The sequence below is a fragment of the Ursus maritimus genome, unplaced genomic scaffold (genome assembly GCF_017311325.1).
Source record: "Ursus maritimus isolate PB19 unplaced genomic scaffold, ASM1731132v1 scaffold_9, whole genome shotgun sequence".
Classification (NCBI taxonomy): Eukaryota; Metazoa; Chordata; class Mammalia; order Carnivora; family Ursidae; genus Ursus; species Ursus maritimus.
Genome location: NW_024427107.1, coordinates 47,729,754 through 47,742,445, shown reverse-complemented (window position 1 = coordinate 47,742,445; position 12,692 = coordinate 47,729,754). Strand labels below are relative to the sequence as shown.

The window sequence follows — 12,692 nt, the reverse complement described above, 5'->3', positions numbered from 1 at the left end:
GGAGATGAGACTGAAAGTGGAGATACCTATTTGGAGATGAATAATTAAGAAAAATATAATAAAGCCATGAAACAGTGAAGCAATAACGAAAATGGAGAGAAGTAGACAGATTTCAGAGATCTTTGGGAGATAATAATGACAGGATTTGGTAACTGATTATATTTGAGAGCTGAGGGAGAAGAATAAAATTAGAGTGATCCCCCTACACACACCAAGCTTTATTAACAAATGTTTATTGGCTGACAACTATGTGCCCTGGGCATAAAAAGATGATTAAACTTGGCCCATGACTTCAAAGAAACCAGTGACACCAAGGAAAAAGTAGAGATTGGTTACTACTGTTGAGTATCAGAAACATTATAAAATAGTTACATACAAAATGCTGTAACAATTGAGAGAGGAGACAGCTAACAAATGTATCAAAGAACCGTTATCGCTTCACGGCAATGGAGGTGGACACAAAACTGCTCACCAGGTAAAGAGTAAGAGCGTGTGCATAACTGAATTAAAGAAAAAAAAAGAATTAAAGAACATGACAAACAGAGGGATTCATTAAAAGATTACTGTGGATATACTGAAGAAAGTAGATTGTGAATACCTCAAATCGTGGTCCATTCACATTCACAATCCCAGTAAATTTTTACTGAACCACAGTGTATCCAGCAAACAGATGGCATATCCACACTGAGTAACTAGTGTTTAATAAAATGACTCTTTTATAAAGATGTGGGCAGGGTTTAAGGAAACCAACAAGCAGTGCAGGGGGGCTAGCAACAGTGCAAAGCAATTTCCAGAACCAGAAGAAAGTAGCTATACTAAGAGGGCCAGCAGATGGAACTGTTGTTTTCAGTAGAAAGACACAAAAGGCCTGCTCTGAAGGAAGCCTGGGAAGAAATAATGTGACCTCACTGTCCTCCTTCCCTCCAAACCGCAAATATCTCACAACACAGAACCCAAATGAAAGTCAGGGACAAGAGAGCCCACTGGTGCAATCCATAGAGGTCAGCCTCCCGTTGTATACAGCAAAGTGAGGGAAAAGTAGTAGTGTAGGAGTAGATCTAGAAGGGTGAATGGAAAAAATATGCAACATACAGTAATAAAAGTTCAATGACATTCAACTATATCTTTCTTGGTCTTTTAAAATTCACTTCCAATTTCTAGAAACCTTCCTAACCTTTAGTTTGGAAATGGAATTTAACCGTTAGCCTTAAACCTGCAAAATCTCTAACATGAGACTTCAATTTATTCTAAAACAGATCCTGGGATTGCAAATGTTTTTGTCTCATCATGAAGTCTGCATCCTATATCTGCTTCCAGTGCATCTCCTTTATGATTTAGTAGATGTACCTTCTTGCACCCTCAATAACAAATCCCCAGATGGGATACAGCCAGTTGTCACCAAGCAGATAGAACAGACCCTTCCTGGTAAATTCTGTATTCAAGAATCCTATGGCTGAGTTAAGACTTAAGTTAGCTTAGATCAGACAATCATTAAAGAGAAATCAACGTGTGGTAATAAAGTTCAGTACCACCAAAGTACTTCTGAAGTTGACCAGTGCAGGTGGGAACTTTAAAGCTTTCGCAAAGTTGTTTTTTTTTTTTTAATTTAAATTCAATTAGCCAACTTCTAGTACATCATTAGTTTCAGATGTAGTGTTCAATAATTTATCAGTTTCATATAACACCCTGTGCTCATCACATCACGTGCCCTCCTTAATGCCCATCACCCAATTACCCCTTCCTCCCGACACACCTCCCCTCCAGCAACCTTCAGCTTGTTTCCTAAAGTTAGGAGTCTCTCATGGTTTTTCTCCCTCTCTGATGACTTCCAATTCTGCTTTCCCTCCCTTCCCCTACAGTCCTCTGCCCTGTTTCTCACGTTCCACATATGAGTGAAACCATATGTGTCTTTCTCTGACTAACTTATTTCACTCAGCCTAATACCCTCCAGTTTCATCCATGTCGACGTAAGTGGTAAGTACTCATCCTTTCTGATGGCTGAGTAAAGCCTTCCCAGAGTTAAATAAATAACAGATAATAAGGGAATTGCTATTACTTAAGATAGCCACAGTAATAGATACACTCCTGAAATCAGTGACTTAAGACAGCAATGTATCTCTTATTCATATAACGTGTAATGCAGGGGGGGTGGTGGGGGGACAGGGAGAGGAGACTAAGTCATCAGCCAGAACTTAACCACATGAACCCCTTTAGAAACAAGGAAAGCTGGAAAAGGTAGTCCAGGGCTGAGCACCTGGGCAGCAACAACTCTGTGAAAGAGGAATGTAAATCTTTGATGAAAACCTAGTATCTCCACTACAAAATTAATTTTTTATTGTGTGAATAAAAGCATTAATTAATTCTTTCAGCTTTTAGTCAAAAGGAATTCTGTGTGAGGTGATGTATGATGAAACAGATTGCTCATATATGTGCCTGAGAAGCAAACCCCTTACCAAAACCACCATTATGGTTATTCTGTTATCTAGCTATATTGCTTAGTATAAACCCTTTTTCCCAGTTTTAGCATCCAAGAAGCCTAGTTGCAGGATGCATGAAACTGCTAGTTTTCCCTTAGAGCTGAACATAAACTTAGTTGGGGGGAAAAAAACTGCCTAAGTGCATAGAGAGTTCCATCTTCCTCCTGTGCCTGAAAGAGCATTTAACCAGCATCTCTGTTTAGCAGAACCTACCAAATTCTGTGTGTTACATAAGAATGCTAAATGTTTATAAACTAAAAAAATTCTTAACTCTAAATGCCAGCACCATGTGATATGGAAAACACAAATTAGAGCTTTTTAATGTGTATTTATAACATAGATATAATACATGTTCATAATGCATAAACTGTACAAAACTTGTCCATTCTTAACCTAATTTTTACTATCTAGTTGCCTATACTTTTGGCGGGTAACAACAGTTCTAGAGAGAAAGTAAGTGAAATAATAATATATCACTCCTGGGTCTAAACCTGTTCTTAACTTTTCCCTTTCTATAATCCTATTCCTAATCCTATTTCTAAAACTGCCCATCACAAAATCCAACAAAACTTATTTCTCTTTCATAACACAACACTGTCTGAAATTTGCAATAATTCACTAATATAAAGAGGAACAGATAAATAAAATCTTTAAAAAAAAAAAAATATCTTCCCTTTCCTAAACTGCACTCCCATTTCCAAAATTCCCTAGGAAGTAATGTAGGAATATACACAAAAAAGGAAATTTGTGGGGCCCTAGGTGGCTCAGTTAGTTAAGCGTCTGCCTTTGGCTCAGGTCATGATCCCACTGTCCTAGGATCGAGTCCCACATGGGGCTCCCTGCTCTGTGGGAAGCATGCTTCTCCTTCTCCCTCTGCCTGCTGCTCCACCTGCTTGTGCTCGCTCTCTCTGTGTCAAATAAATTTTTTTTAATCTTTAAAAAAAGGGAGGGAGGATGTTTATCCTAGTTAAACCTATCATATAAAACAAAGATTGTATAATAGTGAAAAACACCGAAAGAATGAAACAAAATCAGATGGTGAGAAATTCACTAAGACGAGGTTGTCAATGGGAGCAAGGGATGTTCAATAAAAGGAAAACAGACCTGCAGTTTTGAAAATACATTCAGTTTTCTTTTTTTTTTTAAGATTTTATTTATTTATTTGACAGAGAGAGAGACAGCCAGCGAGAGAGGGAACACAAGCAGGGGGAGTGGGAGAGGAAGAAGCAGGCTCAGAGCGGAGGAGCCTGATGTGGGACTCCATCCCAGAACGCAGGGATCACGCCCTGAGCCTAAGGCAGACGCTTAAGGACTGCGCCACCCAGGCGCCTGAAAAAAAAAAGTTTTCTAAGCTAAAATATTAGGTAGGCTTCCTCACAATTATGAACGGATTCAAATAGTCCTGATCTTCTTCTCCCCTTTTTCTTTGCCTTCTCTTCTTTCTCCCTTTTTACCCTTCCTACTACTACTCTATTATTTCCCATCCAACCCCTCTATATCGCAAGGTGTAGTCACTTCTACAAATACTCACATTATAAACTGTTTAGAATAAGTAAAACAAAAAGAAGCCTCCCCCCAAGTGCTCTCTCAAGAGAACTCTGATCCTGAGACTAGACCAGTGTAGAGAGTTGACCATCAGAGGAGCAAAGATAGATACATATTATGTATAGCAATCAGTTGAGCACATCAGGCATCCTAAGAGCTTACCTGACCCTTTATACACTGATGGCAAATCCCAGTAATTTGGCTCCTAAATATTTCCAAAGCTATCCTGCCTCTTCACCTCCACCAGGACTGCCTTCTTTCATATCTCTATCATGTATCACCTGGATTACTAGAAGAGTCTCCTAACTACTGCTCTTGACTCTAGCATTACATATTCTCATCAATCCCTCATACTGCAGGAGTGGGGTTTTTTTCAACAGAAGTCTGATTATACTGTGTCACTGCTTAAAATGCCTTCATGACTCCCTACTGCCTTCAGGATTAAATCCAAACCAAAAGAAAAACATAAAACGTCTTCAAAGCTCTAACCCTTGCCATCTCTCAAGTCTCCTTTACTGACACACCTCCAATATACCCTATGCTCCAGACCTTCTAAACCACTTCAAGTTAGTTTCTTGACCATGTCCTGCCTCTCTATTACAAAGGAAGTTAAAGCCTGGGGTAGTTTTAGTATTTTTGCTTAGAATATCTTCCTGTGCCCAACTAACATCTACTCATTCTTTGAGCCTCAGCCTAGATGTCATCCCCCCAAAACTGGATCAAGGGCTCCTCTTTTATGAATATATCCATGATACACTGTGCACGGCACTCATCATGCAACATTGTAATTGTGGTTTATCATGTTTCTTATAGCGAGTTCCCAAAAGGGTTAACCGGTAATATTTCAGTGTTTTAACATTCAGAGATAAATATCCGCATTTCATCAGATGACTAGTGAATACAACAGTATCTCTAGTCTCTGGAATCTTTAATATCTAGCAGGAGTAAAATTTCTAAAGAATTTAAAAGGATAAAATGTCTGACACCCTTAAACAATACCAAAGAGACAACACTCACTTGATTAGTCTGACATATTTTTTACTATGATCATCATGTACTTAAAAACACCTTTATGGGATGGGGCGCCTGGGTGGCACAGTCGTTAAGCGTCTGCCTTCTGCTCAGGGCGTGATCCCAGCATTCTGGGATCGAGCCCCACATCAGGCTCCTCCACTAGGAGCCTGCTTCTTCCTCTCCCACTCCCCCTCTCGTGTTCTCTCTCTCGCTGGCTGTCTCTCTCTGTCAAATAAATAAATAAAATTAAAAAAAAAAAAAACACCTTTATGGGGGCGCCTGGGTGGCAAAGCGGTTAAGCATCTGCCTTCGGCTCAGGGCGTGATCCCAGCATTATGGGATCAAGCCCCACATCAGGCTCCTCCGCTCTGAGCCTGCTTCTTCCTCTCCCACTCCCCCTGCTTGTGTTCCCTCTCTCGCTGGCTGTCTCTATCTCTGTCGAATAAATAAATAAAATCTTTAAAAAAAAAAAAACACCTTTATGGTGTTTTTTTTCACAACACTTTACATTTCAATGTGTTCATATGATTACAGCTGGCCTACAACTGTCTGTCTCTGAGGAGAATTGTTTCTATTCAAAATATTCTGTACATCACTTACCGTTCAGCTCTGTTAAGCACATTGGAAATTTACAAACACTTTCAAAGTAAAGTAATAATTTATAAAGCAAAATATTCCTTATATTAAAAAATAATTAAAATTTCAAAATGACATATCACAATATTCTGCTGGTTTCTAGTCAAACAGATATGTGCTTAGTCTAAAAGAAAGATAAGTTGCAACCATACACAAATACTTTAAGTTTGCTTCTAGTAATGTAAGCAAAATTGGACATACATTTAAAAATTATAGTTGATTTCCAAAAATAAGGGTACTACTGCCTAAGCAAACCTTTTTCTTTTAGGTTACCTTGAAATCCTACTTCAAGCGGTACCTAAATGAAACACAGTATCTCTTTTCCAATGTTTCATCCATTCACCCAACTAATATTTTTGAGTACTACTAGCATTAAGCATTGTGTTAGGTTATAAGCTGAGGCTGAAATGGTGAGCAAGACAGACAGCGTGTGTGCTCTCTGGGAGTTTATAATCTAGCAGGGTAGACAGACCATAAACAAATTAAGAAATTGTAAATTTTAATAAGCATAACGGGAAATATTAAAAATGTGGAAAAGAAGAAAGAAGAGAACCTACTTAAGAATACGTGGGCAAGAAGGAGCTCTCTAAGGATGCAAACTTGAGGCTAAGGTCAGAAAGATGAGAAAGAGCAGTCATACAAAGATTGTGTGCATCTGAGAAGCAATGAAAAGGACAGGAGCACTCTGAACTGTAATAATTCTTCAAAATCCATTAACGTGATGAGATTCTCTGAGTTCTCAGATATAATATGAATAAGACAAATAAATAAATACATATTTTTATCAGAGTAAAAAATTGATCCCAGGCAAATCTAAGGACAATCACGGAGTAATCTGCAAAAATTAGTTCCCTCACATCCACCCAAGACAATCAATATCTTACCAATAAGTTGGTATATTATTTTCACTACTATCCCTTAGTTTTCAGACTCTCTGAGAATGGTTTTTGCTGAGGAAACTACTTCCAATTCATCACCTTCCCTTTCCACCCCTAACCTTCTAAATAAATAACGAAGTCACTTTAAAAACTTCGGGTTTTGTTTTGTTTTTTTTTTTTTTTTTTTACTTCCCAGTAGACAAGGAAGAGAATGGCTCAATTTTAAAAAAAAAGGTAAGATTTCATCCAGGAATGCTATAATAATATTAAGGCCTAGAAACTGTTGTCTATAATCAGTTAATAACAACTATCTGTTGCACACCTACTTATGCCAGGACATTTAGTCTATATTGATGACAACAATCCTTCAAGGTAGGTGTTATTATTCAGATAACATAGATGAGGAAACACGGGCTCAGAGTGCTTAACAACATAAGTAAGACCTTTTAGTTATTAATTAGTAAATTAAGGTTTCAAGTCAAAATCCATCTGGTCCCTCACACTTGCCTCCATTACATCTCTCTTCGTCACACAGTATGATCAGTTCTTTATCAATATATATAGTCAACAAGAAGACATTATTTAATTGTCCTAGTTACTTTAAAATAGAGAATATATATAAAGAATGTATTAGGTACTATCTCTTAAAATGCTAATCAATGTTTTAGAATGCATCTTAAATTCTTAGAAACTATAGGTTTTCAATTTTTTACAATGGCCATGGCCATTTACATGTACAATAATGATTTTTATTTAAAAGTCTTCATGAAATTGCATCTATTATTTGACATGCCTTGTTCTTAAAATTTCACTTAGCTGTAAAGACAATATGGTAGTTTTTTAAATATTAGAATGAGGAAGATCATTCTAACTACATCACAAACCCCAAAGCCATAAAACAAAAAGTAATAAATTCAAACACATTTTTAGAAAAATCCTGACCAATAAAAAAAGGCATAAACAGGTCATAAAACAAATGACAATAAAAAGAGCTTCTACAAATCACTAAAAATAACCAACAGAAAAACAAGACTTTAAACAAATGTAAAAGGCTCTCAGGCTCACTGATAATAAGAAAATTTCAATTAAATCTACAATGGCATATTTTTCACCAAAATATTGGCAAAGATTATCACACACTGAATTGGAAAGGATGTGGGAGTCTCCCTATTTTATGTCACTTATGCATACCTATTCTATGAAAGTAAATTTGGCAATATTTATTAAAATTTAAAATACACTAACCTTTTGACCCGACAATGCATTTCTAGGAATTCGTTCCAAAGATATATTCACATATGTAGGAAATGATATATGTACAAAGATATTTATCACAGTCCTGTTTCTAATGGCAAAATAATTAGAATCAACCTAAATATCCAAAAATACGGTTCTAGTTAAAGAAATTACAGAGCATTCACAAAATGAGATATTATGCAGCCATTAAAATGAATGAAAAAACTATATATTAATGGATGTGGAACTGATTTCCTAAAAAGTAAACTGCAGTACACATTTGTGTTTTTTATATGTACACATATACATCCATATATCTGTGCACACACACATACACACATGCACACACACACACACCTGTGATATATACACATCTCTACTCCTACGTATAGAATATTTCTAGAATAGTATACAATAAACTGGCAAGAGTAGTTGCCCCTGGCTTGGGGAAAAACACAGCTAAGAAATTTTGTATTATAGGTATATATTATCCATTAAATAAAGAAGCTTATAAACTGACTTTGAAAAATACTCTTAAAATTATCAAAAAAAATTTTAGAACTGCTCATCTATGCTTTAAATGTAGCAAAATTGTCACTCTGATCTATCATGAAACTTTTACTCATTGTCTTCCTTTATTTGGGGAGCAAATTATCCCTTTGACATTAACAGAAAATTCAAACTAAGAATAAAAAGATAATTTACACATCAAGAAACATATTTTCTAATTTGTTATTTAAAAAACCCTCATCTGAAAGGCTATGACATGCACATAGTAGAAACTCAATAAATATTTACTGAATGAATACTTTTCTATTGATTTCAGTGGTTTTGCTTTCTTCATACATTTTTTCACAATACTACATTAAAAAAAAAAACCTCACTGAAAAACATAAACTTAATAAACTATGCTTTTCTTTCAAAGAAATTATCCTTCATTTTCCCAACAAAATTTCTAATCTGCCTCATTAACATTACCACAAGTCACATCAACATTACTTATTAGGTATCTAGTATGTGCAGGTGTTAAGGATGCTGCAAAACAGAAACTCCAAAGAAGAGTACATTTCTCTTCTTGCCCTCAAGAAGTTTACAATCTTGAAAGACAAGGCTTAAAAATAATAAGTAAAAGAACATAAGAGATTTTACCAATAGACTGAGTTATCAAAACTAAAACTAAAAAAAAGGATTGTCATGTAAGGATAAAAAAAGTAATTACTGATCTACTGAGGGATCTACTGAGATATAAAAAAGCTTCCAAAATTTTAGTATCTCAAGCCCATATAAAATGAAATTACTTGATGGTGACAGAAGACTTCCTAAGTACGTGGATATTAAGCATGGCTTTGAAGAAATTGCTAATAATTAAATATAAGTAGTTCTTAATTAATCTCTTCCTAAAGAGAAAGATTACTATAGTAACGATCTCAATAGTGGTTTCAATCTCCTTTGATTGCTCACCTCTCTCATTAAAAATATCTCAGGCGTGAACTTCTTAATACGTGCATATATATTCACAAATTATATGCATCTTAATATTGTCAATCTATATATTAAATATCAGTAAAACTTAATTTCATTTTCAAATAGAAATAGAAATATAAGTTTTCATATTCTCTGCCTGTACTCCAGCTTATCATCTTGTGATGTACTTCGATATGCACACCCCACTCTGTATGAATACTTAGCATGAAAATATTTTCATCCAATGGTTTCAATTTTTCACACATCAAACTTATCTTTTAACATAGTTGTTACAAGCAGCAGACATCAATGTGATTTTCACTTTCTCTCTGCCCATGACCTTCTCTCAGAATAGGTGTTAACATGCAATTAAATGGACATCGCTAAATAAAAACAAAGGATAATGTAGTCTTGACCAGATGAATGACTCCTAAAACTTAATGAGAAATAGTAATTATTGAAGAATACTAGTATTATTTTTTCTTATATCTAGTATTTATAACTTAGTACTCAATATTGATAATACTACTTAATAAATTATAAAATTCTTCAAAACAATCTTTTTTATTATAATTCTATCATAAAGTCTATTCTTTTCCTCATTTTCCTTGCCTAGTCTTACTTTACTACAAAAGCCAAAAACATTTTAAACAACATTTAAAATTAAATGTTTAAGTACATTATGCTTTAATCTCCAAAAAACTTGTCAAAATGAATAATAAAAATAATTCTGAAATCATGTAGGCCATTTTGAGGTATGACCTCTTCCAAGACTGTTAGGTAGAAATGCAAATAGATGTTTAAAATAAATGTGAACAGATTTTTCATCAGTGTAATTTCATAGATTGTATGAGTGTATTTTTAGAGAATGTTTCTACCTAACCTGTGTAATTATGAATGCATAAACATTATAGGTATTTGCATCATATGTAGGTTTACACAGAAATGTAATATATGTAATGTCATGAACCTACCTGAAAAACCCTTTCACAACATTTTCCTAATGTAACATACTGGTCACTCTGAATAATTCTTAATTTAGTATTCAAAAGTTCATTTACATTTCTACATATCAGAACAATAGTGTACTAGTCAGTAAATACTATGATTTAGCATACTACAAAGAAATAAAAACACATTGTACATTTAAACATGTGGGTCAAAGAAATAAAACTACATTTTACTTGACACCACTTTGGCACCACTAATTTTACTGTAATTATAGTAAAAAATATAGATTCATATATCTAAATATCAAACTCTTGGTGTTGGCAGTATATATAGTTAAAGCAAAGTGAGTAGAATGCTCAAAAAGCTTTTAAAAATAATGCTTTATTACTCCACTAGTTAAAATAAGCTACTTAAATTGCTTAACCGTTTTTCATTTGCCAAGCTTACTAATAAGTCATATTCCCAAAGAAGTCTCCAAACCCAGAAATTAGCTTTGAAGAAGTAATTCTTCTTCATTCCAGTTAACATGTCAGGAACATTTGCTCTCTTAGTGCTTCAATATTTTTTGAGAAATTGTATTTTTCTTAGATATTTGATAAATTTGTTACCACAATTTATAGCATTTTTCATTAAAATATGAAAATATATATGTACAGACAGAAACTTGTTTCTTTATAAGTGTATTAAAGAATACTGAATTCAACAACCTGTTTTTAAACTTTACATGATTAGAGGTCAGTGTATTAGTTCCTTCATAAAGGAACTCTACTCTTTCAATTGTGTGTTTCTGTGGAAAATATGGGAAAAGTGTATTTGATAATACGCAGACGAACCATCCCACCTTTAGCATATAAACTGCACAAGTTAATCTCTTAGTGAAAAATTCATTTCAAGTAAAAAGAAAAAAGTTGAGTTGGAAAAACATAAAAAGGTTACGCATCTTCTGCACAATCTCTTTCATACAGTAAATGAGAAATCAAATACCCATAAAACATTTAAAAGCAAACCTGTAGAAACAAATCTCTTTGCTATACGGGCAAGAAAAGGAGTCTCAAAGCTTGTTATTTCTGTCTGGACAGTTCCCTGGTGCTGAAGTTACACAGCGCTAAACCGATGCCTGGGTGCTGCTTTTACTATCCCACCCTCGTCAAAATCCCAGCTGCCTAGACTATGAACACGAGTAGTAGAACTTCACGAGGTAGGAAGCATCCCAAACCGCAGTAATGGTAGGAATGGGAGCCTCTTCAGAGTCTCTTCAGGATTAAACAGATTTACTAGTTCCAAACAGGAAGAGCAGCAGAGTGCAGGGTGTTAGAACCCGCCGAGGGGGAGGGGCTGGAAGATGGCGGCGGTCGCACACCCACCCGAGACATGCCAGAGCTTAGGCCCCTCGCCTGCACCGCCGCCCTCCTGCCCGCAGCGACCGTGGGCAGCTCTGCTCGTCTCCGCGTTGGACACAGAGCCGCCCTGCGGAAACGCGGGACGAGGCGCCCCGGCTGCGCCCGCATCCCCGGCGGCGCGCCTTCGCCCGGGTCCCGACCAGGGAGCACCTGTGCACGGCCATATTGGATTCACTGCCCCAGTCACCGCCTCCGCGCGGGGGCGGCTGGAAAGGAGAGGGGCTGCGCAGAACCTGGGTTCAGCTTCAGCCCCGAGGGGGTCCTGGAGCCCAACTGGCCCGCGGGGGAAGCCGGAAGGACGCCCGGGAAAATTACAACGTCCAAGGGCTCTACACCCTCATCTCAACCGGCCTTGGCGCTCCCCAATACACACCCCCGCGCTCTGACACCCAGAAAGCAGTCCCGGCGGCCGGCGCTGGCCGCAGCCCTCGTGGCCCAGGCGCCGCGGGCTAGAGGGAGGGCGGCGATCTCGGGCGCGCAGGCGGCCGCAGGGCAGCGGCCGTGGGGGCGGAGGGGAGGGAGGGAGGCGGGAAGATGGAGCCGGGTCCTTACTTGAGCACCGACTGCTCCTTCTCCTCTTCTTTCTTCTGCCGATCCATGACGGCCAGGATGATTTTCCTCTCCTCCTCCGTGAGGTGGCTGAGGTCGGGCATCTCGGGCTGCAGGGGCGGCTGAGAGGCCGCCGGGGTGGGAGCCGGGCGGCCCCGCGGCCCGACAGGAGCCGACATGTTTGGTGGAGCTTAACCACCCTAGGGAAGCAGGGAGGCAACTCCAGTAGCGGCGGCGGCGGCACCCGCGCGGGCGGCTGGGGCAGCCTCCGGCGCTGGGACAAATACATACAAATCAATGGCCTTCAATCCGAGGCGACAGCCCCCCTCCCCCAAGAAAGAGCGAGCTGGGGGGGGAGGGCGAGCGCGGGGGTAGTGAGGGCTGAGGAGTGCGCTCCGGGAAATGTTTCTTCTTCCCGGGGGCGAAGGGCTGGCAAGTGAGCGGTTTGGCAGAGAGGAGCTGGAGGCCGGGCCGGGACGCGGTGTGCGCGGAGCGGCGGGGGAGGGTGGTGGAGTAAAGTGGCGGGGACGGCTAAGGGTGGG

General features: G+C 38.2%; 1 protein-coding gene across 18 annotated transcripts in view; it reads right to left on the bottom strand.

Annotated features, from left to right (window-relative positions):
- RIMS2 (regulating synaptic membrane exocytosis 2) overlaps positions 1-12,329 on the bottom strand; it is a 561,128-nt gene extending 548,799 nt beyond the window's left edge. For all 18 annotated transcript variants that reach the window (XM_040625672.1, XM_040625662.1, XM_040625669.1 and 15 more), the window contains exon 1: positions 12,154-12,329. In XM_040625672.1, the coding sequence (XP_040481606.1) occupies positions 12,154-12,329 (176 nt within the window). The remainder of the gene's footprint in view (positions 1-12,153) is intronic.
- Positions 12,330-12,692: the final 363 nt, after the last annotated feature.